This window comes from Pteronotus mesoamericanus, unplaced genomic scaffold (genome assembly GCF_021234165.1).
Source record: "Pteronotus mesoamericanus isolate MK-2021 breed Mesoamerican mustached bat unplaced genomic scaffold, CSHL_Meso_final contig_182, whole genome shotgun sequence".
In the NCBI taxonomy this organism is placed as follows: domain Eukaryota; kingdom Metazoa; phylum Chordata; class Mammalia; order Chiroptera; family Mormoopidae; genus Pteronotus; species Pteronotus mesoamericanus.
Genome location: NW_026555078.1, coordinates 15,011,254 through 15,037,395, shown reverse-complemented (window position 1 = coordinate 15,037,395; position 26,142 = coordinate 15,011,254). Strand labels below are relative to the sequence as shown.

General features: G+C 39.4%; 1 protein-coding gene across 9 annotated transcripts in view; it reads left to right on the top strand.

The window, feature by feature from the left end:
- NRXN3 (neurexin 3) overlaps positions 1-26,142 on the top strand; it is a 1,414,514-nt gene that overhangs the window by 132,427 nt on the left and 1,255,945 nt on the right. The window contains exon 2 of one of the 9 annotated variants that reach the window (XM_054567193.1): positions 1,642-1,657. The exons of the other annotated variants lie outside the window; for them this stretch is intronic. Within the exon in view, the coding sequence (XP_054423168.1) occupies positions 1,642-1,657 (16 nt within the window). The remainder of the gene's footprint in view (positions 1-1,641; positions 1,658-26,142) is intronic. 9 annotated transcript variants of the gene reach the window in all.

Here is a 26,142-nt window from a genome sequence, read left to right as displayed (position 1 = left end):
GAAATGGCTATTCTCATTTTATGCATGAACACACTAAAGGCTAGAATGTATGAGTGACCAATATCACAAAACTAGCATGTGGCTGAGCCAGAACTGGAATCTTGGACTTTGGATTCTAAAGATGGTGCTGTGTTTGCTTCACTCCTTTGCCATGATAAATAGATTATACCTTATCTTCTTTTAGGAGTTCTCTCCCATGCTTGCCCCAAATCTCAGTACCAATTGCAGTGCTTTATGTATAACAAATGTCGATAAAATGGCATTTTATTCTTTAAGTCCTTCCTACCTCAATATGAAAAGAAATAGTATACTTTGGAAACATCATTTATTCTCATCAAGTAAGACATCAAAAGTCATTTAAATCCATTGGGGTTAAGTCTTTGTGAAGTTATGATGAAAGTGAGGTTATGGGACAGGAGGTGATCTTGACTTTCTAATAGGAAAAACATTCAGCTAGAAGACTCCACATGATCTTGAAGTCACCTTAAGTAAGTGACTTAGCCTCTTGGTATTTCTTTTTCCCATAAAGGGCTTGGTAACATTTGCCCTTCGTTACTCATAGGATTGTTTTGGGGTATAACAAGTTGTGGAAGTGGCTGAATGACCACAGAGCTTTGGTTGCATGTGCAGTGACTGGAGCTCCTGGCTAAGATATGGCTGAGGTGCTTTCTCTCCTGGGAATGAAGGCATTCAGTTTATGAACAAAGAGTTCCTGGGCAATTCTTTGGTAGACTAGCCTCTCTTTCCATCTTCCATCTACATTATTCCCAGTTCTCACCACTGCCACACCCTCTCTGATTCAGTTTCGGCTCTCCAACAATGATGTGGAGAGTGCCGGAAAGCAGCCTACTCTCCTCTGGTGTTAATGTTCATAATATGGTCTTATGTGTTTTGTTGCTGATATAAATTATTGGGCCTGTAGAGTAAAAGCCATCAACATATGGATGCCATCACCAGAATTGCATTCTTTAGTCAATTGACAGTTATGCAATTTGGGTGAATAGAAGGTTTCTAGGGCTTTTCTACTTGATGTTTGCAACATATCTCCTCAGCAAAGTGTAAATGGTTCTCAAAGCTAACTTTATTATCTTTCAAAGAAAATCCCACTGATCTCCGGTGAGTACCTAATATAAGGGGGAACACCACCAAAATGAAATTTATTTATAAAAAAATATGTATTCTTACTGTTTAGACTTCAGTCACCTTCAAAGTACTCTCCATTGGATGCAATACACCTTTCAAGACGTTCTTTTCCACTGCTCAAAACAGTTTTTGAACTTGTTGATTTTGATACCTTTTAGTGCTTCTGCCATTTCTTTGTTTCATCTCTTCCACATTGGCAAGATGTTTTCCTTTGAGGACTTTTTAATTTGGGGGGAAAAAAAGTCACTAGGGGCGAGATTGGGTGAATTGGGTGGAGGACATGGAGGTCATGCTGTTTTGGGTCAAAAACTGCTGAATGCTCAGTGTGGTGTGGGCAGGTGCACTCAGAAATCACCCATTATGAAATGGGAAAATGCACTGAATCTTCGAAAAAATTCACTGAAGCTTAACGCAGCCTCTCACAACAATGCCAACTGGTATACTGATACAGATGGGTTCCTAGAACACTCACCTACCAGGGGAAGCCGGTACTACAAGAGGCCCACCCTCCAGAGTATAATTCCATTTAGGGGGGATCCCCCTTTTGTGTGTGAACCTAGGGACAGATATTCTCACAGAGGACCTCATTAGGGATTTGACCAGATATGGTTAATGTTATGGTTGTTATTTTACAGGTAAAGGAACTGAAGCTCTGGTTTAAAAATGTGCTTGAAATTACTTATCAAGTAAGTGGCTGAGCCAAGATTTGAAGTTGGGGTTTCTTACTGCAGGTATAGGGTTCTTCACTACACTTAGGCATATGGGGTGTACACTACTCACAATGATATGGAGCTGTTATGAATCATTGCAGTAATCACAAGTGAGAAAACAATTTGTAACCAACATTATACTGAGGATCCTAAAATTTGGAGGGAATGAGAAGAGGTACAGTTCTAATAAGAGAATTATAAATACAATATATTAAAAATCACTTTAATAAAAATAACTTTTTTTCTTATTATAAATAGTAATTTGTGTTCATATAGAACAGAGTTGCCACACTGAGACCTGTGAGCAAAATCTGGCCTGCTGTTTGTTTTTATAAATAAAGTTTTATTGGACACAACAATGCCTCCTTTTTTTTTTTACCTTGTTTCTGGCTGATATTTTTCTTGTTCTCATTTCTTCAATTGCTTTCTCTGTGTTCAGAAAGACTTTCCCCATTCAGAGATGACATAAATATTTATTTTCATTTTCTCATTTTTTTATGTTAACTTTTTAATCTTATAAAATTAATTTTTGGTATAGAGCGCTAAACTGAATTACTTTTTTTCCTTTTTAAAAGTGCACTCTCCCAACACAGTTAAGTAATTTATCTAACCTCTTACTGATTTGTGGATTCCTGTATAACACACATTTTAAAAAATTTTATTTATTTTTAGAGAAGCGGGGAGGGAGGGAGAAAGAGAAGGAGAGAAATATCATTGTGTGGTTGTCTCTTGCATACCCCCAACTGGGGACCTGGCCCACAACCCAGGTATGTGCCCTGACTGGGAATGGAACCAGCAATCCTTTGGTTCACAGGCTGGCACTTGATCCCCTGAGCCACACCAGCCACAGCTATAACATACATTTTTGTTTATACTGAGCTCTCTATTATGCTTAGTAATATTTCACTGATGCCCGTACCAGTTTTATACTGTTTTAGTTGTTATGGCTATATAGTACAGGCTAATACCTGGTAGAGCAAATCATCCTTATTCTTTATTTTTATGCATACTGTTTAAAAAATGTAAGAGCTTATTGGAATTTACCAATCAACATCTACAGCGGGGGTTGTTAAACTATGCCCATGATCCTATTGTGGCCCACCAGTTGTTTTTGTAATTAAAGTTTTATTGGAACACAACCACACTCATTGGTGTACATATTGTCCAGTGTGTTCTTTGGACTACAGTGACAGAGTTGAGTAGTTTTGGCTGACACTCAATGAACCATAAAGCCTAAAATGTTTACTGTCTGCTTCTTTATAGAAAGTTTGCTGATCTCTAGTCTAGCAGATCTGAGATAGAAATTTAAGGAGACAGGAAACCAATGCCACAAGGTCCAGACCCTCCTTCTTAGGACATGCCACAGGTTCCAGGTAGGACTTTGGCTATTGGCTCCAGCTTACTGCATCTCAGCCTTGACTTCCTCAACTAGGAGGAAGTTAAGATAGAGCTATCACTCTCTTATCTGCAGCTGGTCTTCATCTTTCCACTAGCTTTTTCACTGTATTGACAGCAAGCATTTCTTCCCAGTCTGACTTTTCTCTTCAGCCCCAGACACTTCTTTCTGGAGATGTTATTATCCACTGCCATGTGAATTGATTGCTTGAAAGATCATGTCATAGCCATGAAGTATTTTAGATAATCCAATGCTTTGATGATCTATCTCATCATTGTTCCTCTCCATTTGCCTGGATTTGTAGTAGTTGCCTGTATGTCTGGATTATCTGAGGGTTCAAGATAGAGGAGTCTGAGAGCTTTGATGGGGGGGAGCAAGAGGTATGAGCTCATGAAAGATAACAAAGGTCACTCAGTAGGTTAACTCTTCAAATGTGTGAGCATATCTAAAAGATCTTGCATGATCCTTCTCTGTGGCAGGTATGGGCTGTGTGCTTATAGAGTGTTTGAGGAATCCTAAAGTGGGACTTTCTATGGATTTTCAAAAATTGCATAGTGATATCTCCACAAATATAGACCATGCAGCACAGAAAATGTACAAGGATATGTTTGGTCTTTCTTTCTTTCTTTCTTTCTTTCTTTCTTTCTTTCTTTCTTTCTTTCTTTCTTTCTTTCTTTCTTTCTTCTCTCTCTCTCTCTCTCTCTCTCTCTCTCTCTCTCTCTCTCTCTCTCTTTTCTTTCTACAGCAGTTTTGAAACTCTGGCTTTTGTCCCAGTAAGAATGCTAGCCTTCTCCTTGTGTGGTCTGGGACAGATTCTTATGCACTCAGCAGAGTGCTACAAAGGATTTTTGTGACTGGTCAGAGTTCCATGAGGGGCTGACAGGAACACCTAAAAAATTGGGTGTGCAAGTGTGCATGTGCACACGCACAGAGAAGAGAAATAAAGTAGAAAAATGGAAGTTTTCGAAAGGTCACATGTATTTTCTAGAGAAAGAACTCATCTCCATTAGTGGATTGCAACAAGAAGACCTTGATTCTAGAGAAGTCCAACAAATGTGTTTAATGCCCAGTACCTCTTTGGAAGTTGACTGTGGGCAAGAGTGGTGGGTTGGGTGGAGGGGGGCAAAAAGGAAAAAAAAAATTGGGACAACTGTAATAGAATAAACAATAAAAAAGAAAAATGTTGTGTGGGTATATTTTGGATACTATCTTCTTTTTCAGACTAAAAGTAGAGCACATAGGATAGAAGAATAATATTTTGCTAAGTATGGTACACCAGACTGTGAACTAAAAAAAGGGGGTGGTGATTTATTTTGGGGAAGAATGAGGTTAAATATTAAGGCAATTTTATTCATTGAAAGAATAAGTGTAAATTCTAGTGAATAATAAAGTGGATAAAAGAAGGAAGATTCAAGTAGCCTTATCTTTGAGAATCTGAGGCTTGGAGATAAGCTTGAATACAGGAAGTTCTGCTTTTCTGAGCCCTAAATTTTTCACTAATCTACTGGAATAGAGAAGACCCTTCTTTAGCGATTATGCCTTGTAAATAGGAGAAAGGCTCATTTTACATTCAGAGAGTTCCAGGAAAATACCCTAGGCAGTGAAATAATCAGAGAATATATATAAACCTTTTTCTCATACTTTAAAATTAAACTTTTAATATTGAGATAATTTTATATTCACATGCATTTTTAAGAAATAATACAGAGGAATCTTGGGCGCCATTGACATAGTTTCCCCCTATGATAACATCTTGTAAAACCATTGTCCAATAGCACAACCAGGATGTCAACATTGATACAGTCACGATACAGAATGTTGCCGTCATCACGAGGATCTTTCAAGTTGCCCTTTCATAGCCAGACCCACTTGCTTCACACCTTACCCCCTCATTAAACATCGGCAACTAATTGCTAATGGAGAACTAATATGTTCTCCATTTGTATAATTTTCTACTTCAAGAATGTTGTGCAAATGGAATCATGCATTATGCAACCTTTGGGATTATTCACTTAGCAAAATATATACCACAATTTGTTTAACCATTTACCTGTTGAAGGATATCTGGGTTTTTTCTAGATCTGGCTATTATAGAGAAAGCTTCTATAAATATTCATGTACAAAGTTTATGTGAGCATACATTTTCATTTTGCTGAAATAATACTCAATAGTGCAATATCTAAGTAGTTTGCATGTTTAGGTTTTTATGAAACAGCCAAATAGTTGCTGTGTGGTTTTATACCCTGACTAGCAATGTATGGATGATCCACTTTCCCCACAGCCTGACCAGGAGAATGTTGTCTGTATTTTTTATTTAGCCATTCTGACTAGTGATATCTCGTTGTGGTTTTAATTTGCATTTCCCTAATCACTAATGATGTTGAACATTTTTTCATCTGCTTGGTTGCCATCTGTATATTCTCTTCAATGAAATGCCTCTTCCAGCCTTTTGTCCATTTTCTAAATGGATTTTTTTCTATTGAATTTTGAGGCTTCTTTTCATATTTTTTACACTAGCCCTTTGTTAGATTCATAGTTTACAAATAGTTATTCCCACTCTGTAGGTTGTCTTTTTACCCTTCTTACATGGCCTTTCACAGAGAAAGTGTTTATAATTTCGGAGGAGATCAATGATCGAGTTTTCCTTTCATGCATCGTGCTTTCGGTGTCAAGCCCACAAACTCTTTGCCTAGCCTTATCACCTGAAGGTCTTCTCTTAGGATTTTTTTCCTAAAATTTTTATACTTTTACATTTTAAAGTAGTTCCCTCTTATCTGTGGCTTTGCTTTCTGTGGTTTCAGGGACTTGAGGTCCAAAAATAGTAAATAAAAAATTCTAGAAATGAACAATTCATAATTTTTAAATTGCATGCCATTCTGAACAGCATGACAAAATCTTGTGCCATCTTGCTCTGTCTCACCCAGGACGTGACTCGTCCCTTTGTCCAGCATCTCCATGCATTGTGTGCTCTCCACCCATTTGTCACTTAGTGGCTACCTTGGTTATCAAATTCACTGTCTCAGCATTGCAGTGCTTGGATTCAAGTAACCCTTAATTTTACTTAATAATATCCCGAAAGCTTAAAAGTGGTGATTTTGGTAATCCAGATATGGTGAAGAGGAGCCATAAAGTGCTTCTTTTAAGTGAAAAAATAAAAGTTCTCAACTTAATAAGGTAAGAAAAAATCATGCTGAGGTTGCTAAGATCTATGGTAAGAATGAATCTGCTATCTGTGAATTTGTGAAGAAGGAAAAAGAAATCTGTGCTAGTTTTTCTGTTATACCTCAAACTGCAAAAGTTGCCGCCATAGTGTATGATAAGTGCTTAGGGTGGAAAAGGCATCGAATTTGTGGCTGGAGGACGTGAACAGAAAATGTATACATATCAGTACTGTTTACAGTTTGAGAATCTACTGGGGGATCTTGAAATGTATCCCCCATGGATAAGGGGGCTAATGTGCTTTAAGTTTGTGATCTATTTTGAGATAATTTTTGTATAAAGTATGAGATTTAAGTTGAGGTTCAGTTTTTGCCTGAACATATGGATGTACAATTGTTCCAGCAACATTTGTTGAAGAGGCTATTTTTCCTTCATTGAATTGCTTTTGCACCCTTGTCAAAAAAACATGAGCATATTTGTGTAGGTCTATTTATGGGTTGTCTATTCTGTTCCATTGGTCTGTATGTCTATCCCTCCACCAGTACCATAAAATCTTAATTACTATAGTTATGAAAGTTTTGAAATTGGTAGATTGATTCTTCCTTCTTCATTCTTCTTTTTCAATATTGTTTTAGCTACCCTAGCTCCTTTTCCTTTCCATATCAGTTTAAAAATAATGTTGGTTATATCTACAAAAGATCTTGCTGAGATTTTGACAGAATTCATGTTAAACCTACATATTAATTTGGGAGAATTGAAACATTTACTAAGTTAAGTTTTCCAATTTATGAACATAGTTTGTCTCTTAATTTATTAAAAAGTGATTTTTAAAATCAGCATTGTATAGTTTTCAGCATACAGGTCCTGTTAGATTTATATCTAAGTACTTATTTTTTTCTGGGCAGTTGTAAATATATTTTTAATTTTGGCATCCACATATTTATTTTTAGTATATGAGAATGCAGTAGATTATGGGTTTATATTTTTTCCTGTGATCTTACTAGGGGGTGTGTGTGTATTCCTTATGATTTTCTATATAGAAAATTATGTCATCCACAGATAGGGACAGTTTTATTTCTTCATTCAATTCTTTTACTGCTTTATTTCACTAGATAGAACTTCCAGTACTTTGTTGAATAAGAATGTGAGACATTCCTGGTTTGTTCCTAATCTTAAGGGGAAAACATTCAGTCATCTGCCATTGTTAACTGTAGGTTTAAAAAAAATTTTTTTTGGAGACGCTCTCTGTTAAGATAAGGAAGGTTTTTGGTTTTTCTTTTTAATTCTTATTTTTCTGAGACCTTTTTAAAAAATCGTGAATGGGTGTTAAGTTTTTGTTAAATGTTTTTTTCTGCATCAATTGATGCAATTATGCAGATTTTCTTTAGCCCAAAAACATGGTGGATTACACTGATACATTTCTGAATATTGAATAAAGCTTGCATCCTTGGGATTAACCCCAGTTGGTCGTAGTGTGTAATTCTTTGGATATATTGCCTAATTATATTTGCTAACACTTTTAAAAGAATTTTTATGTTTACAGTCATGAAGGATACTGATCTGCAGTTTTCTTTTTTGTATTTTTTCTCATTCTTGTATCAGGGTAATAATAGCTTTGTAAAATGAATTGTAGTGTTCTCTCCTCCTCTATTTTCAGTAAACTATTCTATAGAATTTTATTAATTTTTAAATTTTTGGTGGAATTATCTGATGTAACCATCTGAGCCTGACAATTTCATTTAGGGAAGTATTTCAATTACGAATTCAATTTTGTTAATCATTAAGTGACTATTCAAATTATCTATTTTCAACTGGGTGATCTGTGGTAGGCAGTGCTTTTTAAGGAATTGGTCCATTTCATTTAAATTGCCAAAGTGGAGTATGTACAATTATTTGTAGTATTCCTCTTTATCCTTTTGGAGTCTACAGGTAGTTTCTGTTTCATTCCTGATATTGATAGTTTGTGTCTTTTCTCTTTATAAGTCTTGGCAAGAGGTTTTTGTAATTTTATTATCTTTTCAAAGAACTTTTTTGCTTCATTGATTTTCTAGATTGTTATTCTCTGTTCATTTTCCTTAGTTGTCACTCTTGTCTTCTTTCTTCTCCTTGCTTTGGAGTAAATTTGTTCTTCTTTTCCTAGGTTCTTGAGATGTCAGTTAGATAATTGATTCAAGACTTTTGCATTTTTCTAAAATATTCATTTTTTTTTGCTATAAATTTTCCTTTTAGTACTGCTTTGGCTGTGTCAAACAAATTTTGATATGTTGTATCTTTACCTTCTTGTATAATGAATTATTTGATTTTCTTGAGACTTTCTCTTTGACTTGTGTATTATTTAGAAGTATACTATTCAGTTTATGACTATTTGGAGAATCTCTGTTTTTTTCTTTCTAATTTGATTTCATTTTGCTTGGTGATGTACTCTATATGATTTCAGTTCTTTTAATCTTGTTGAGTTTTGTTTCATGGCCTAGGAGGTAGGCTATTTTGGTATATATTCCATGGACACTTGAAAATAATGTGTATTCTTCTGCTATTGGGTGGAGAGTTCTATAAATGTCAATTAGATACTGTTGGTAGATGGTGTTAAAGAATTCTTCTATATCTTTGTTATTTTCTCCCTTGTTCTATCAGTTGTTGAGAGAAACATGTGCAGTTTCAACTATAGTTGGATTAGTCTATTTCTCCTTTCGGTTTGAACAGTTTTTGCTTCACATATTTTGTAGCTCTGTTGTTTGGCACATTCACATTTAGGATTATGTCTTCTTGGTAGACTGACCTTTTCACTATATAATATTTCTGGCTATACATGGGAATTATTTTCTCTGAAGTCTAATTTATGTGACACTAATAAAGTCATTCCAGCTTTCTTTTGATTAATGTTCACATGATATATGTTCTTCCATCATTTTACTTTCATCCTACTTCATTATATTGTGAGTTTCTTGTAGATAACATTTAACTGTGTCATGTTTTTAACCCACTCTGCCATCCTCTATCTTTTATTTAGTATGTTTAAGCTGTTTATATGTAATGTCATTATTTATATGTTAGGACTTAAGTGTATCACTTAATTTATTTTTTCTTTTTCTGTTTTTTAATCTTTTTCCTGCTTTTCTGTTGATTACTTTTCTAAGATTTAGTACTTTGATTTATCTATAGTTTTTTTTAGTATATTTTTTGTACACCTTGTTTATAGCTGCTCTGATGTCATTTTAAGTTTACATGAAATGTAGAAACCTCATTAAACCTCCCTTTATGTCTCTTTACCCTCTCCCATTTACAAATTAACCTTAAATATTTTGCCTACATGCATTTAGAACTACATCAGATGAGTCATAATTTTTATTTCTATTGTCAGATATAATTTAAGAGTTAAGACAAAAAGTCTACTCTAGTATATTTTGCTTACTGCATTGTTTCTTTGTTCCTAATATTTTAAGATTCTTTTTATCATTCCATTTAGAGAACTTTCATTAGCCTTTATTTTAAGGTAGCTGATCTGACAAAAAATTCTTTTAATTTTCTTCCATCTGAAAATATCTTGATTTCCCCTAATTCCTAAAGGACATTTTCATGAGATAAAGATTCTAGGTTGACCATTGTTCTCTTTCAGTCTATGAAAAATGTGCTGCTTCCTTCTGGCCTCTGTGGTTTCTGATGAGAAATCCACTATCACTTACATTATTTTTCCACTAGTGGTAAAGTGCCATTTTTCTCTTTTCCAATTTTTTTCTTTCTCCTTAATTTTGGAAGTTTGACTATGATGTGTTGTCTTATTCAGCTCCGGCTGCCGTACTTCAGACTGGGTGGCTTAAACAACAGAAATTCATTTTTCCATAGTTCTGGAGTCTGGGCCTGGAAGTCTGAGAGCAGGGTGCCAGTGTGGTCAGGTTCTGTTGAGAGCCGTCTTCCTGCCTTGTAGATGATTGCCCTCTTGCTAAATCCTCCTGTGAAGACAGAGAGAGATCTCTCTCTCATCCTTTACTTATGAAGTCACTAATCTAATTGAAACAGGACCCCACCCACATTACCTCATTAAACCTTAATTATCTTCTCAAAGCTCTGTTTCCAAAAACAAAAAAGATATGTGGGGGGTAGGGCCTTAACATAGGAATTTTCAGGGACACAGTTCAGTACCTCACATATATCATGTGTCAACCTTTTGGGATTTAATCTGTTTGATGATCACTCACCTTCTTGAGCCTGCAGGTTGATGTGTCTTACCAAATTTGGCAAGTTTTAAGTAATCACTTCTTTGAGTACTTTTATAGCTGTATCTGTTTTCTCTTCCTGGGACTTTGATGATGTAAATGTTATATCTTTTGTAATAATACAGAAGTCTCTGTGGGTCTGTTTATTTGTTCTATCTTTTATTAATCATTTTTGTTTTTCTATTACAGCTGTCTCAATATTTCCCCCTTTGCCCTCCATCCATCCCAACTCCTGCTCCCACAGTCAATTCCCAAAATGTTGTCCATGTCCATGGGTCATTCGTACATATTCTTTCTTTCCACCATTAATCCCCCTCCCCCCTCCCCTCTGGTCACTGTCAGTCTGTTCCATGTTTTTATGCCTGTGGTTCTATTTTGTTTGTTAGCCTATTTTGTTCATTAGATTCCTCATATATGTGAGATCATATGGTATTTGTCTTTCACCTACTGGCTTATTTTACTTAGCATAATATTCCCAGTTCCACCCATGCTGTTGCAAATGGTAGGAATTTGTTTCTTTTTTCTGCTGCAAAGTATTCCATTGTGTAAATGCACCACAGTTTTTTGATCCACTCATATACCGATGGGCACTTGGCTATTGTAAATAGTGCCACTATGAACATAGGGGTGCATCAGTTCTTTTGAATTGGTGATTTGGGATTCTTAGAGTATATCCCCAGCAGTGGAAATGCTGGGTCAAAAGGTAGTTTCATATTTAGTTTTTGAGGAAATTCCACACTCTTTTCCACAGTGGCCTCACCAGTCTGCATTCTCAACAACAGTGCACTAGAGTTCCCTTTTCTCCACATCCTCACCAGCATTTGTTCTTTGTTGATTTATTAATTATGGCCATTTTAACAGGTGTGAGGTGATAGCTCATTGTGGTTTTAATTTGTACCTCTCTGATGGCTAGTGATGTTGAACATTTTTTCATATGTCTCTGGACCAACTGCATGTCCTCCTTGGAGAAGTGTCTGTTCAAGTCCTTTGCCCATTTTTTAATTGGATTGTTTGTCTTTCTGGTGTTGAGTCATATAAGTTCTTTATCTATTCTGGAGATTAAACCCTTGTCCAATGTATCATTGGCAAATATGTTTTCCCATATGGTCAGATCCATTTTCATTTTGATGATGGTTTCTTTAGTTGTGCAGAAGCCTTTTAATTTGATGTAGTCCCTCTTGTTTGTTTTTTCCTTTATTTCCTTTGCCCAGGAGATATATTGTCAAAAAATATTGCTACATGGGATATCTGACATTTTCCTGCCTGTTTTCCTCTAGGACTTTTATGGTATCATGACTTATATTTAAGTCCTTTATCCATTTTGAGTTTATTCTAGTATTTTTTGTAAGTTGGTGGTTTAGCTTCATTTTTGCATGTTCTGTCTTTTTCTTTTTGCCTTCTGTTGTTCATACTAGATCATTTCTATTGCTCTATAGTGTAGTTCAATAATTTTTGTCCTCCATTCTTCTGTTGTGCCCATTCACTGAATTTTTCATTTAGTTATTTTGTTTTTTTAGTTCTAAATTATCCATTTTGTTTTATTTATACTGCTCTTTATTTGCTAATCCTTTTATCTCTTTGCTGAGACTATTTTTTCATTCATTTCAAATGTGCTTGTAATTGTTCATTGAAGCACTTTTATGATAGCCATTTTGACATCTTTGTCAGATAATTCTAACATCTCTGTCATCTCACTATTGGCATCTATTAATGTCCCCTTTCATTCAGTTCAAGATCATCTTGGTTCTTGCCGTGGCTTGTGATCTTCAAGTAAAATCTGAACATTTTGGTTAGTATGTTATTAAACTCTGGATCTTATTCAAACTTTCCATTTTACCTGGCTTTGTCTGACACTGCTCTCTGAGAAAGGTGGAGTTAGCTACCTTTTTCACTGCCTGATTTGGGAAGAAGCTTAGGTTCCCTACTTGTCATTGATACCTGAGTGTAGGCCTTATCACTCCTGGGCAGAGTTTGAAGACCTGTCTCTCCATTAGGCCTCCACTGATACCTCCCATCCGTGAGTGGTAGGCATGCCTTGTTACTGCTCCCCATGTGGCCTATAATGATACCATGATGGCAGTAGAGGGGTTGCCTCTGACAAAAACCCAGAGGGGATGAAGAGTGATGCCTTGTTACTACCAAGTGGGAGTTTTAAAAAAAAATCCCCATGTGGCCTCAGTTGACACCATGAAGATGGGGAATTTTTGTTATTGCACAGCAGTTATGAAAGCCCTGGCTCCCACTTGGCCATCTCTGACACCACACAGGTGGGGAAATTAGAATGCCTCATTATAATCTGACAAGGATGCAGATTTAGGGTTCCTCCCTTGGACTTTGCTAGTCTGGGTAGGAGTGAAATCATACTTTTTCTCTGTGGTGTTGACTGTAGTACAGCAATGACTATTTAAATGTCTAATCAATGTTATACACCTGATACTAATATGATATTGCATGTCAATTGTAATTGAAAAATAATTTTTTAAAAAAGTTTTCTATCTTCCTCAACCATTTCTGATTTTTCTTCTCTTCTCCTCTCCTCTCCTCTTCTCTCCTTCTCTCTCTCTCTCTCTCTCCCCCTCCCTCCCACCTCTCGCACCTTATAGTTTTTCCACATCCAGTTTCTCCAGCATCTAGTCTGAGTTATATGAGAAAAAAAAATTAAGGAACTCATTGCTAAGTCATTTTTTAGAATATGAGGTCCCTAGTCAGACAACATTTTCTCCACTTTTCAGTCTTTTTAGATTTGTTTTATATATAATGTTTTTATTTGTAGTTAATAGAGGCATAAGAACAAGTATGACGACTCCATCCTCCCTGAGGTTGAAATCTGTGCATTTGTTTTGAAAACATCAGCGCACTTGATAAATGTATGATAAATAATGGATCTTTTGATAGTCAATTAAAGGCTGACATTCTGAACTCAGATTAGGGCTCCCAGGGTGCTGTCCAAGATACTGGATGCTTTCTCAAAGTGCTCTGGCTCAATGGATGAGAATTTTTCATGTCTGTCTTATGGTTTCGAATGGCCTGGAACCTTTCCTCTGCTTTCACCTATTCTTGTACCAGCCTCCAATGGCCCTGCCCTACCCTATCACACTCAACTTTTAATGGACATGCCATGAACCTATGCTTAGCTGGACCTTAATAACCGGGTACACATTGGTTATTTTTGTCAATAATTTGTATTTGTTATCACTCTAGCAATCCCCTAATCTGGCTGGATCCTTGGAAAATCCACAGCACTGTCATGGTCCTCAGTTACTTGTGTCACTGTTACCTCTAGCCACTGCATTGCTCTGTTTGTGGGGGTAGTAGAGCAAGTCCTCTGGAGAAATGCAAAGCAGAAGAGAGGCTCTTCCCTCAATATGCTAATAGTTCCAAGGGAAACCAGAATTAATTTTAACTAGGGAAAATTTTCTGGAACTTTTCATCTATACTGCATTCAGAGTTATTTACTTTTAAAGTATAAGGAATGGAAAATAAAATAAATGATTGACTATTTTGAGTTTTGCTCTTTTCCTTTCCCCTCAGTTTTGGGTTTTTGCAGAGAAATAACTGCAAAACATTTTACTTTATTCTACTGGGAATTTTGAAAAGGGATGATGCAGCATGGCAAAAGAGACATTTTCCTCCTTGAAGAGAAATTTCTCTCAGAAATAGGAAAAAATATAGCAGTCTCTTATTATGAGTTGACCTTGGAACCAAGAAGTAGTAGTTATTCCTTCCATCTATTCCATTCCTAATGCAATAGGTAAAAGGCAGAAAGATTGGTCTGAAAATTTTAGTGACCTCTAAAGAAAGTTTGAGCTGACTACTTTTATCTGATGGTATTTTTACTGGTTATATTTTTAGGACCTAATATTCCCCCCACCCCTCCCCAGGCCACCATTTTCCCCTCTAGAGCCTTATGGGAATCTTTTATAGAAATTTTTACCTAGCCATATCTCTATTAACCCTCAAGGATTTAGTTTGTCTCATGGGATTATAGACATTGGAAAAGGCACTACAAAAATACATGGACCTGAGTCCTCAAAGAGCTTGTGTTTCAGGGAGCTGGCACAAGGTCCTGAGGCATTCCACCTACTCCACTGTGTATGCTGCCTTATAGGCTCTACTTAATCAATCCTCATGATTCCCCAAATTATGGATTTGGTATGCATATGTTGTCTGCCTTCAAGGTGGAAACACTCCTTCCACTGTATTTAAGGAAATTATTGAATGACCCCTTGAGCTGGACATATACATTGGATTGCTCTTTGATTAGCAGGGGTGGACTGTCATACTTTATTCTCACCAGTCTCCTCTGTACTCTCCCTCAGATTTTTGTGATGAAAGGCAGACACTATACCTCTTTGCTTGTAGAAATAGCCAGTGTCTGGCATGGACCACTTTCTAACTTGGGTGAAGCTAACTGGCTGGTGTGAGGATTAAATCTATAACTCACATTGAACTCTGATATAACCAGCTTAACTAATCAGCACAGTCTGAAGACAATTTGTATCAGGAATACATTCATTAGTTTATAAGTAGCTAGTTTTGGTAAGTTCTAATGCTTGGCTAGATCAAAGTAGTAAATTATAGGCTCTGTTAGATTCCACACAGCTTTAAAGAGTGAGCTGTTGCACTCTTTAAAATGGTGTTTCAGTTTCATTGCACATAGCGAATGATGAATCACTGAATGGATGATCGACTGTTCTGAATGATGTGGTTTATTATACATTGCACATCACGTGCCATGTGCCACTGACCCACTTAGGGTCATGTGTGTTCTTCTCAGTATTGCTAAGATGAAGGAAATTGCACTTTCTATCTGCCCTGAGGATATTATAAGTATTAATAAGCTAACATCTGTGAATAAAAGGTCTACAAGCATATTTTTATCATTTGATAACAAAAAAAATCTAAATTAGTGAAAATTAGAATACACAATTACTTAGAAATTTTTTAAAAATCACATTCAAGAACATTCAGTAAAGATAAAACCAATTTATTAAGTGGATTTATCAGTCTTTATTATTGAATATTTAATAATTCTTAGGATGTTATATTTACATGAATTATAAGCAAGTAGGAGCTGCCCAAGAGCTTAAAGGCAGTTTGTTCCTTTAAGAAACTTGGTTATTCTTTCTGAGATCTTGAGCACATGATTCTATTCCTTAACAAACCCTTTTATATAGCAAAAGAGTAACCTGAAGGTGAGTTACCTGTAAATGTCATGGATTTCAAGTATGAAAGATATAAATGATTTAGGATTTACTCTGAGCATCTGTTTCATGTGGTAGAGCAGAGCAGTTAAAGATACTTCTTCCAAGGTTAGATAGGTCTGGACTCCAATCCTAAAACCGCCCTCACTCATGTGGTTGTGACCTGGTTACTTATCATCTCCAACAAGTGTCCTCATTTCTAAATGGGGAAAATACCAGTCACACATATGTCATAAAATTATTGGGGTACTAAATGAGATAATACATGAAAAGTGCTACGAACAGTTCTTGCAGGATAATAAAGGCTAACTTCTTCTATTATCAATATTATTAACACTGTTAATAAGTTGTAATAAAAATGATGCTCTTCTCTGTAAGAAGTTTTGATAATTACCGAGTCTGTATTTGTTAGCATCACAAGATGATAAATCCATATAGTTCAATATCTACCCCCAACTTTCTGCTTTTTGTCTAAGGCAGGAGTAAAGAAATGAGGGGCTCAGTCCAAAGTATGCTTGGGTGGCTCAGCGAACCCTGGGATTAGGTCAGGGTTTTAGGACTACTCAATAACCCATGCCATAGGTCTGAAATGAGGGCGCTTCAAGACTCTCACATTTATTCCAGAGTGTTCCAAATGTTTGCAACTGCTGTAAAACTCTGAACCAGCCAATGGAAAGAAAGGAAACTGTTTGCAGTAGAAAGAATGCTGGCTCTTGCTCTGACTTCTTTTTTCATTGCAATAGCAACTCAGCTTCATAATGTGCCCTCTAGTCATGCATTCTGATCAAAGTAGTTATTTCAAGACTGTGGCTCCAAGGGCTGGGTGGAAGTGGGCTGAGGAGGGGGGAAAGGGGTCATCTATAATAGTGTCAACAATATAAATAAAGTTTTAAAAAAAAGGTAGTAGGAGAGTGGATGTCCCTGGTATTTCCCAGAACAGAGCTTGCATTCTAGGGATCTTGGGTCCGTGTGACTTCCTGAGTCTGTAATTTACACCGAGCAAGGAGAGAGGTTTGGTGTGAAACAATCTGCAGATTCAGATAAATCCCCTGGGCTGCCCAGAGTCCCCTTTGGGAGGCTGAAGCTCCCAATGTATGCACAAAGTACTCTGTCCCAGGCCCCAGATGTGTGCAGTTTTCTAATTGCCAGCACTGCACTAAGATTTGAAGGGTGAGAGAGTTGCAAAATCACGAACACCGAGGGCGGTGTTAGCAAAGCAGCTTCCTGCACACTGTTGTAGGTGTTAGTGAGATTATCAATTGCTCCAGGAGAGACGGGGGACTGGATGGCTTAGGGAATGTGGTGGTCCCTCCCTTCGCGGTTTCTGCTCCCTGAGGTTGTGCTTTCCCAGAGACATGCACCCTGCACTTCCATTTCTGCAGTGAAATTAACTCGAGCTTGGCAGGTAAGTCTTTCAGATCACCTTTGAAAAAAAGGTATGTGAGCTGCAGTGGGGGTGGGCTGTACCCCTTTTTCTTACATAAGACGTATTTTATTGGTGCAAAAGTGGTATTTGAGAGCTTACGTGTGGAACAGAGGTTGGAAGCAGCCAGATGAACTACGTGGCCCTTGGGGGAGACGTAGGGACATGAATGAAAGGAAGGGGGGGGCTCAGGCATTTTCTCCCTAATCAATCCCCTATTTTTCTTGGAAATTTTGCCTCTAGGCTGGTGCCTGGCTCTCTATAACAGGGTCTTTGGCATCGGTTATGGCTGTGATCTTCCCTGTTTTCCTTTTTGTTTTTGCTTTTTAGTTACCACTGCATGGGAGCAAGCAGACAGAAGCAGGGTTGCACATTGTCAATACAGGCTGCAGAAGTCAATAAGCAGCCAGACAGGGAGTGAAATTAGAGGAGGCAGCTATAGATTTCTTAGGTTATTTCTTGTGAGTTTTTCAGAACTTGTGTGATTCAGGCTTGTCAGATACTATTTTGAGCTGGGCTGAGACAAACACATTCCCTTGGTATACCAGATGTTCTCTACAGCTTCCCAGAGGTACCTGAATTGGTTGTCTTGGGGGCGAGGGAATGTCCAGGCAAGGGATAGGAATAAGGGACTAAGAAATGACAATGGAGAAAGTGGGTGTTCTACTGTTCTGGAATTTGGCAGAAATCGTAATGTAACTCTGGAGATGATTATTAGATCATCTTGAGAAAGTGAAAGACTGAGCCTCATTCACTTTTGTGTGTGGATTAGAGTGGATATTTAATAAATGCATGTTGCTTCAATATTAGTACTAAAATGTGTACTTTTTGGGTGAGCTCAGATTGATATGCTGGGTCCTGCATGGAATGACCAGAGAGAGTAATTAGAGAGACTAATGCTGATTGGTGGGTAAATTATAAATAGATGAATTCTGTTGAAGAGTAGAGTATCTTCAAGTGGAATCATCTGACAGGGACACACAGAACCTACCTATCTATCCCTCATCTACCTATCCATCTATTCACCTACCCATCCAATCATTTATCCATTTCTCTCTCATTTATTAACCACCTGGTTCCAGAAGAATTTCAGGCAGCTTATAAAACAGACAAGGCAAATTAGCACTATCAGAGATAAAAATGATGAATGATAAGCCTTCATCCACAGGTTGATTTTTGTGGTTTTACAGTCACATAGCCTACAGATAACTGACATGTAAAAGTAACTATGAATTTTAATTTAAACATTTCTGTAACCTCCTCTTCCACCAACTTCATACCTGATACTGCAAATGCAGAGGAGAATAGACAGATATGCTGGCTCTGCTCTCTTGGAAAGCCATGAAGTAAAACTAGCAAAGGGCAGGTAACAGTCGCACATGACTGGGTAACACATGGAGGGCTGCTTGAACATTTTGCCTTTGGGAGGTGATAAAGCAGATAATTCGGTGGTCCTTCTCTGTTATTCAGCTGGGGCTGCGCTTTTATAGCTACACAGTGCTTTGATTGTTTTTTCTCCTCATTTGAAACTGAAACAGGAAGAGTATGGCCTCTTCTCCCATCCTGCTTAATAAAATATTCCATTATTTTGGGGGCTACTGAAATATTCTATTATTGCTGATCACTTTCTCCTTGGCTCCGTGTGTTTGTCACTGGCCACATTTTACATAATAACAACACAGGCTGCCTGGAGCTTGAATTGCCTTCAGAGTTGGTGCGGAGTTGAGGGGCGTCCGGGGTATGCTGATGAATTCCTGCAACTGCCAGGGCTGGGAGCCTGGCTGGGAGCCAAGCGCATTGTGGACAGATGCTTTACATGCTGGGTCAACTTGGCTCAGCTAATATTCCTGGGCTCTGACCTGGAGCTGGGGGAGGGACACAGTCATTCACTCAGCATGCACAAAAATATTGACTTAATGTCACCATGTGCAGGGCATCAAGTTCTTGGCACACTTGGGAATCAACCTCAGGGGTCCCTGTCCCCCAAGAAGGCTACTCTGCTATTCACAAAGCAGGTGCTGTTCTGTCATCTCATTTATTTCTCTTGGTAGGGGAAAGAATTTTTTAAAAATATACTTCATTGATTATGCTATTACAGTTGTCCCAATTGTTTCCCCTTTGCGCCCCTCCACCGAGGACCCCCATTCACTCCGGCAATCTCCCCCCAGGCCCCCACTTAAGTCATGTCCATGGGTTGTGCATATAAGTTCTTCGGCTACTCCATTTCCTAGATTGTTCTTAACATCCTCCTGTCTATTATTTTTTTTTTTTTTTAATCATGTTTACCTCATTTCACTGATGAGTAAATGGAGACTCATGTTTTAAGCGCCTCCAACCTGGCTTCAACAATGAGGGTTTATTGGCTTGTGTAATAGAGAAGACCAGAGAATATCTCCAAGGTCTGAGCTCTGTTCTTGTATCCTGCTCTATTGGCTTTATCCTCAGGATCTGCCCTTTGCTGGGACCCTCCCCCTCCCCAGCAGCTGTAGGTCCTGCCCAGTAGTGGGATGATGCAGGAGTTTCTGGTCCCCTCACCATTCCTAAGCTCGTTTGTTTTTTCCACTGGACCCAAATGTGGCTGGAGAGACAGCAGATAAAGGACCATTCAACACCTTCACCCTGAGTGCGTGGGAGAAAGTATCAGAGAGACAAATTCCCCAGAGGAAAATTAGGCTGGGAGAAGGGGAATGAATGCTTGGCAGCCCATGAGCATCCCCCCAGCAGAGGATTTAGAGGGGCAAGGGGAGCAGAAAATACTGCGTGAGCAGTGCTGACAACTGGGGGTGCTTGGGTCTGCGTCAGTTCGGTTGTCAGCCCTGCAACTCTGCTTTTGCCACATGTGTCTTCTTAAGAATGGCTTCTGGCCCTTGGAACCACAGAGCACAGCTTGGTAGCTCACTCCCAGACCCCAGTGGGTCTGGAATAATGAGGCAAAAATGAGTATCGCTATAGAGTGGGGTCATTCCCAAGACACTGCACAAACCCTGCTCCCCAATGTCCCACGGACGTTGGTTCCTCACCATCCTCTCCAATATAACTTGGGTCTTGAAGGTTAGCAGCTGCTCAGGGATAAAGCAGGGTCCAAGGATACAGACAGAGGGTCTCAGGGATTGGCAGCCTGTTGAATGGCCCTAAGAGGATACAACATTCATTGTTTCCCTAACCCTCTACCGATCAATGCCTAGGTTTGCTCAGGGGGCTTATGCATCTCGGGGCATATGCTGAAGTCATGAACAGGAAGCTCTGTGTTTGCTCCCCCAACATACAGAGCGTGTGTGTTTGTTCTTTCTCAGAGAAACACCATGGAGCAATCTTTCATGAGAAAGAATACTGTTCCAGGAGGAATCAGGAGACCTGAGTTTGGTCTCAGCCTTGAACCTACTGTTCCTCGTTTGGTTTTTTTTATTTTAAGTTGCTTTAGTTTCTGAGCCCCAGTCTTATCTGTGAAATGGGGGTCCAGATTCTTTCCATGTTTGTGAAGATCAAATAAGAAAATAGGCAAGAGCATGCCTGACTGCTAGTAAGCCCCCAACAGACTTCCTTTTCTTCCTTTCTGGGATGTAATTATTTTACATGTGAGCTTTGTTATGCTAGCACAGGCACTGGGGTTGTGCTTTGGAAGGCCAGCGCTGGCTGTGTTTGAGGCAAATTGGACTTAGCAGGAGCAAAGGGCTGCAGAAGCGACTTGATGCTTGATAGAATTACAGCCAGGATTCAGAGGGGCAGTGTGAGTCCTGAGCATTGACTCTTTGAGCCCCACACTGCAAGCATCCTTTGAGCTTCCCTCACCTGTGCTCCATTCCTCTGTGATCCGACACCACCCCCAGGTACACTTGGGAATAATCCTAGATGCCACATCTTTGCCCCTCTCTCTCTCTCTTCTTTTTTTTTTCCTGCTCAGCCTCTTCATGCTGCCTTCACACATCCCATCAGTCAATACAGTCCTATTGATTTTATATTCAAATCTCTTTTAAACACCACCATCCTGTTTACCCCCAATGTTCCAATGCTGCCACATCCCTCACTGGGCTCCTAACTGCTGCTTCGCTGTGTATGGCCTAAAGAGATGCTCACGAGAGTGGTTGAAGGAATGATGGATGAGCTCGTCAGACGGCTGAAATTTAGTAAGATGTTCAGACTCTGTGTTCCCAAACCTCACCTGATTGTGAGATAGACTTGAGTCCTTTTGCCTTTGACTTACCATGTGTCTGAAGTCACCAGTTACCATTTTATAGAGATTTTTAACATGCCACCCAAGGTGCTTGTGTCCACAGGGAAGCTCTCCCCAAGTTTCCCCACATCCCAAGGGAGATCCTGTACCCTTCCCTGACCCCCTCTGGGATCTCATTGCACTGTCTTCATTCAGCCAGCCTCTGGGAAACCTGAGCTAAGCCAGTGCGATGCTAGAAGTGTACTCTTAACAGCTTGGCAGGAAGGAGAGCTGATTTACTTACCCAACTGAATTACCTGTTTACACTTCTGATATCCCAAGCATATGTCAGAACAAGAAGATAATGGAAGAAATTGTTAACATGGGATGGGCCTAGTGAGTCCACATGCAAGAGAAACTTAGCACATAAAATGCATTTTTATTTGGTGGCGAATCTCTTTCTCATCAGAACTGCCTTCCTCCCCTCATTTGCCTTGCAACACATTTTCCTTTATAGGATCTTTGTTCAAGATTCTTTCCCTCAGAAAACAGAAACACCTCACTGACAGCTCACAACTCTCCACTGGCTGGATGGTAGCCTAGGGACTGAAGAACAAGTCTATTCTCTAAGTGCCTCTGAGGAGCCGACTTTAGGATGCGGCAAGACCAGTACCTGCTCGGAAATTCCTCAGGACTGTAATAGTTCTCGAGGTGGGCAGAGGAGAGAATTCCTGATAGGTCTCACCTCCGCATGTTGGAGGAATGAAGAAACACGCTGAGCCAAAGGCCTAAGTCAGGTTGAGAGCGGAGGTTTCCGGAGGAGTCGGGTGGGGATTCCATCTCTGGTTGAGAGCTGTTCCTGGGTGGCTGTCCCATGCGACTTTGTTTCTCAGCTGTTAATGGAAACTACCAAAATAAGGATGGATGACTTGCCTGAGAACCTCTCCCACAATGCCCTACTTCAGGATTTGAAGTTCCATTGTTAGAACTCCATTCATAATACCATGGGATGAAACATACATACATATAAATCTCTTTAGAGCATCCCTGCCAAGGGTCATTCATTCAATAAATACTTCTGGAGCCAGGCACTAGGCTGGTTGCTATAAATACAAAGGAAAGCAAGTTATATCATCAACCACCCAGAAGTGTACAATCTGGACAGTAATATCCATCCTAAGAACAATGAGAACAGGAGCTAATACAGATAGTGCTTCCTCTACACCAGGTATTGTTTTATGTGCTCTGTAGTCTTTAGTCACTGCATTGTCACAATAACACTATGAGACTCTTATCCTTCTTTTACAGGTAAGGAAATTGGGACACTGGGTCATTTATAACCTTGCCTAATGTCGCAGAGCTAATATGTACAAGACACTGGACACTGAGTGCACAGAGAAAATAGGTGGGGTCAGGGAGCAGGGCATGCACCTGAACATCTCCACTGGTTCTGGACTCACTTTCTCCTTAAATGGCCCTTGTCCTTCCTTTGAATTGAACATCATCATCTTCCCCTTTTACAGTAGAAACAAACATTCCTAATATCTTGGTATGAATTTTACATTCAAACATTTGACACCTGAGGTGGGAGATGAGGCAGAGCCTGAAGAGGCAGAGGGCATTCAAGATGATTCGGGCCTGCTTCTTGGTTTTCCCAGGGCCAGATCTGGTCAAGAGGACTAAGGGCAGTAGTTAATGAAATGGCGCATGGAGGGAGGAAGGTTATTGGGAAGCTAGATCTCAATATTTGCTATTTCTGTTACACATTGTGCCTCTGAGACCTCTTATAACACTCTATCAGGACTATTTCGATTATAAGTGACTCAAAACACAACCCAAAATGCTTTAAGCCCACACGCAATTTTAGTGGTCCATAAGGAGAAAGTCTGGAGGTTGTTTTGGATTGAGGTATAGCTTGATACAGAGTCTCAAGTCACGCTGCCAGGTTTCATGTTCTTATCTTTCAACTTGGTATACGTCTCCTCTTGCCTCTTGGTCACAGGAAAAATGCAGCAGCTCCAAACCTCACTCTGCTTAGCTTCTGTCTGGGGTGGGCATGGGGGGTGGGGTTGCTATAAGAGCTTGTTTTCTGGGTAATCTGACAAAGGATGCTGGTCTATTCTTTGATTGACAGCATCCTCTGGAGTTTCATTCTCCTTGGCTGTGACCCTTCAGAGTGCAGGGGAGGTCAGATGTCAGCAGAGCAGCCTGCTGTGCTTATCTAACTCTCAAATTGTCTCTCATTGGTGTGTCTCCCAGATCCTTTTACCTGGCAGGTGCACCCGTCTCTGCTCAATGAGAGACAGGAAGTCTCTTGTCTTTGCTTTCCTTGACCACATTTTGGTTTTTTAACCTATTAGTTAAACCAAAATCTTTGAGATGGGGACAAGAAACTTTTTAAGAGCACGGAAGGCAGTTTCCCCCAGCCCTGCCACCTTTACTTCAAGGCATCACAAATGATTGAGTCAGGCTTCCTAGAAACAGAGCCTGAGTTGGAGATTCTTGTGTATGAGATTTGTGGAGTGATTGCTTTTTTGGAGAAACCTCTCAGGAAGTGAGGAAGGCAGGACAGGGCAGGGAAAGAATCCAAGCAAAGGTGTGAGATAGCTGAAGTTTAGCCCCAGCCTGAAGCCATGGGGGAGCTAAAGTGTGTGATTTGTACCACAGAGCTCATCCTATATTGAGGCAAGAGGACTGAGCTTTTATTCCTCTAAATCATTTGTCATTGGCCTTGGATGTAACCTCCCAGGAATCTCTGGGTCAGGTGGCTTCCATTGGCTAAAGACAACCCCCAGAGAAGGATGTAGGTGTGAGCCAGTTAGCATCCAACACCAGCAACAGTTGGCGGATGGGTGCACCTGCCAGGTAAAGGGATCTGGGAGATGCACCAATAGCGTCTACTACAGGGATGTTTGAGGTCTGTGGCTCATCCTTTTCAGATTTGTGCTTTTTCTGGGAGCAATAGGGCTAAGCTAAGGGCAGGCAGTGAAGTGTGTAGCACTGTGACCTCCGTGAGGCCTCAGTACAGGCTTTTTGGCACTTTGACTTCCAAGTGTTGGGTGTGTGTGACTGTGAGGGCAAGGTGGGCCCAGAGCTCTGCCTTGGCCTTTGAACTTGGAACTGATACATTTGGTCTGCTTACCTGGAAAAGTAAATTCTATTTACTTTCTATCCTTTTAAATGGGCAAGGTAGAGCCAAAGGTGTTTTAGCAATTCTTGGGGTGTTTTCTTCCTAGTGAAATAGGCCTAGAATCAGCAACTTAACCTAATAATAATACTAACACCAACACAATTTATTAAGTGCCTACTATGTGCCAGAAGCTTTAGTTGTATTACTAGTTGATTTAATCCTCCCCATGACCGTGCAAGATGAAAATCACAGGATCCATTTTATGGTCCAGAACAATAAATATCAGGGAATGTTGGCAATATGTCCATGGACACACTATTAAAACAGGTTGCATAAAAGCAGTGAAGACAGAAAATCACAGCATCAGATAACAGAAGACTAGGAGAAAATGATGAAAAACCCCATGATAACCCAAGAGTAGAAAATATCCTACTGTACAACAAGGAAGTCCCCTTTTATAACTATAAAACTCTTGTCACATTGAATGGGGGCGAGGGAAAGCAAGGCAGGGCTCACATATTGGAGACAGGATTTGGTTCCCATGCTGTCTGACCCTGAAGCTGAGACATTTTATTTTAGAAGCTGTTTTTCAAAAAAAAGTATGTGGTTTTAAAATCTCTGCCCACTTAGCTCTGAACCATGAATTCTAGCATGGAAGAGTAGTTGAATACCCAGGTCTTGGAGACAAACTTGAATGTTGGCTTTATGACTTGGGGCAAGTTACTTAACCTCTCGAAGCTTCATTCTCCCATTTGTCAAAGGAGGATAAATAATAGTTAGTTTGCATGACTCTCATGAAAATCAAAGGACATCATGTATATGAAATGCCCATCATGTAAAAAAACACCCAGTCTATACTAGTTACTGTAATATACCCATGAGGTGGGAGAAGAAACAGCTTTAGTTCTTTATTATTTGATAATAAACTACTGTAAAAAATTTGGTGACTTCAAACAAAAATGATTTATTATTTTTCATTTTCGTGTGTGTGTCGACCGAGTGAGCGACCCAGGTATGATTCACATAATGCCAGCCTCATCACTCATGTGGTTGCATTTAGTTGGGAGCTTGACTGAGCTCCAACAAGGGATACCCAAGAAGTTTATGGTTCTCCTTCACATGCCTCTTATCATTCAGTAGTCTACCCTGAGCTTCATATATGGCAACTGGATTCCAAAGTGGAAGCATCCCAGCCTCTTTAAGTCTTAGATCCAGGGTTAGCACACTGTCACTTCTATAGATAAAGGAAGTCACATGGCCAATCCAGGAGAGGGGACTCAGACACCAAGTCTTATTAAGCAGAGTAGCATGTGTGTACCCCAAAGGGAGGAATTATAGGCAGTTCTATTAGTTAGGGTTCTCCAGAGGAACGGAATCAATAGGATATATATGTATATACTCACCCCATTGTGAAAGCCTAGAACTCACACAATCTGCCATCTGCAAGCTGGAGAATCAGGAAAGCTAGTGTATAGCTCAGTCCGAGTCTGAGGCCCTGAGAACTGGGGGTGGGGTGGGATAGGGCTGGTGGTATAAGTCCCAAGCTGAGTCTGAAAGCCCTAGAACCAACTTCAAGGGTAGAAGGAGGATGTCTCAGCTCCAGCAGAAAGAAT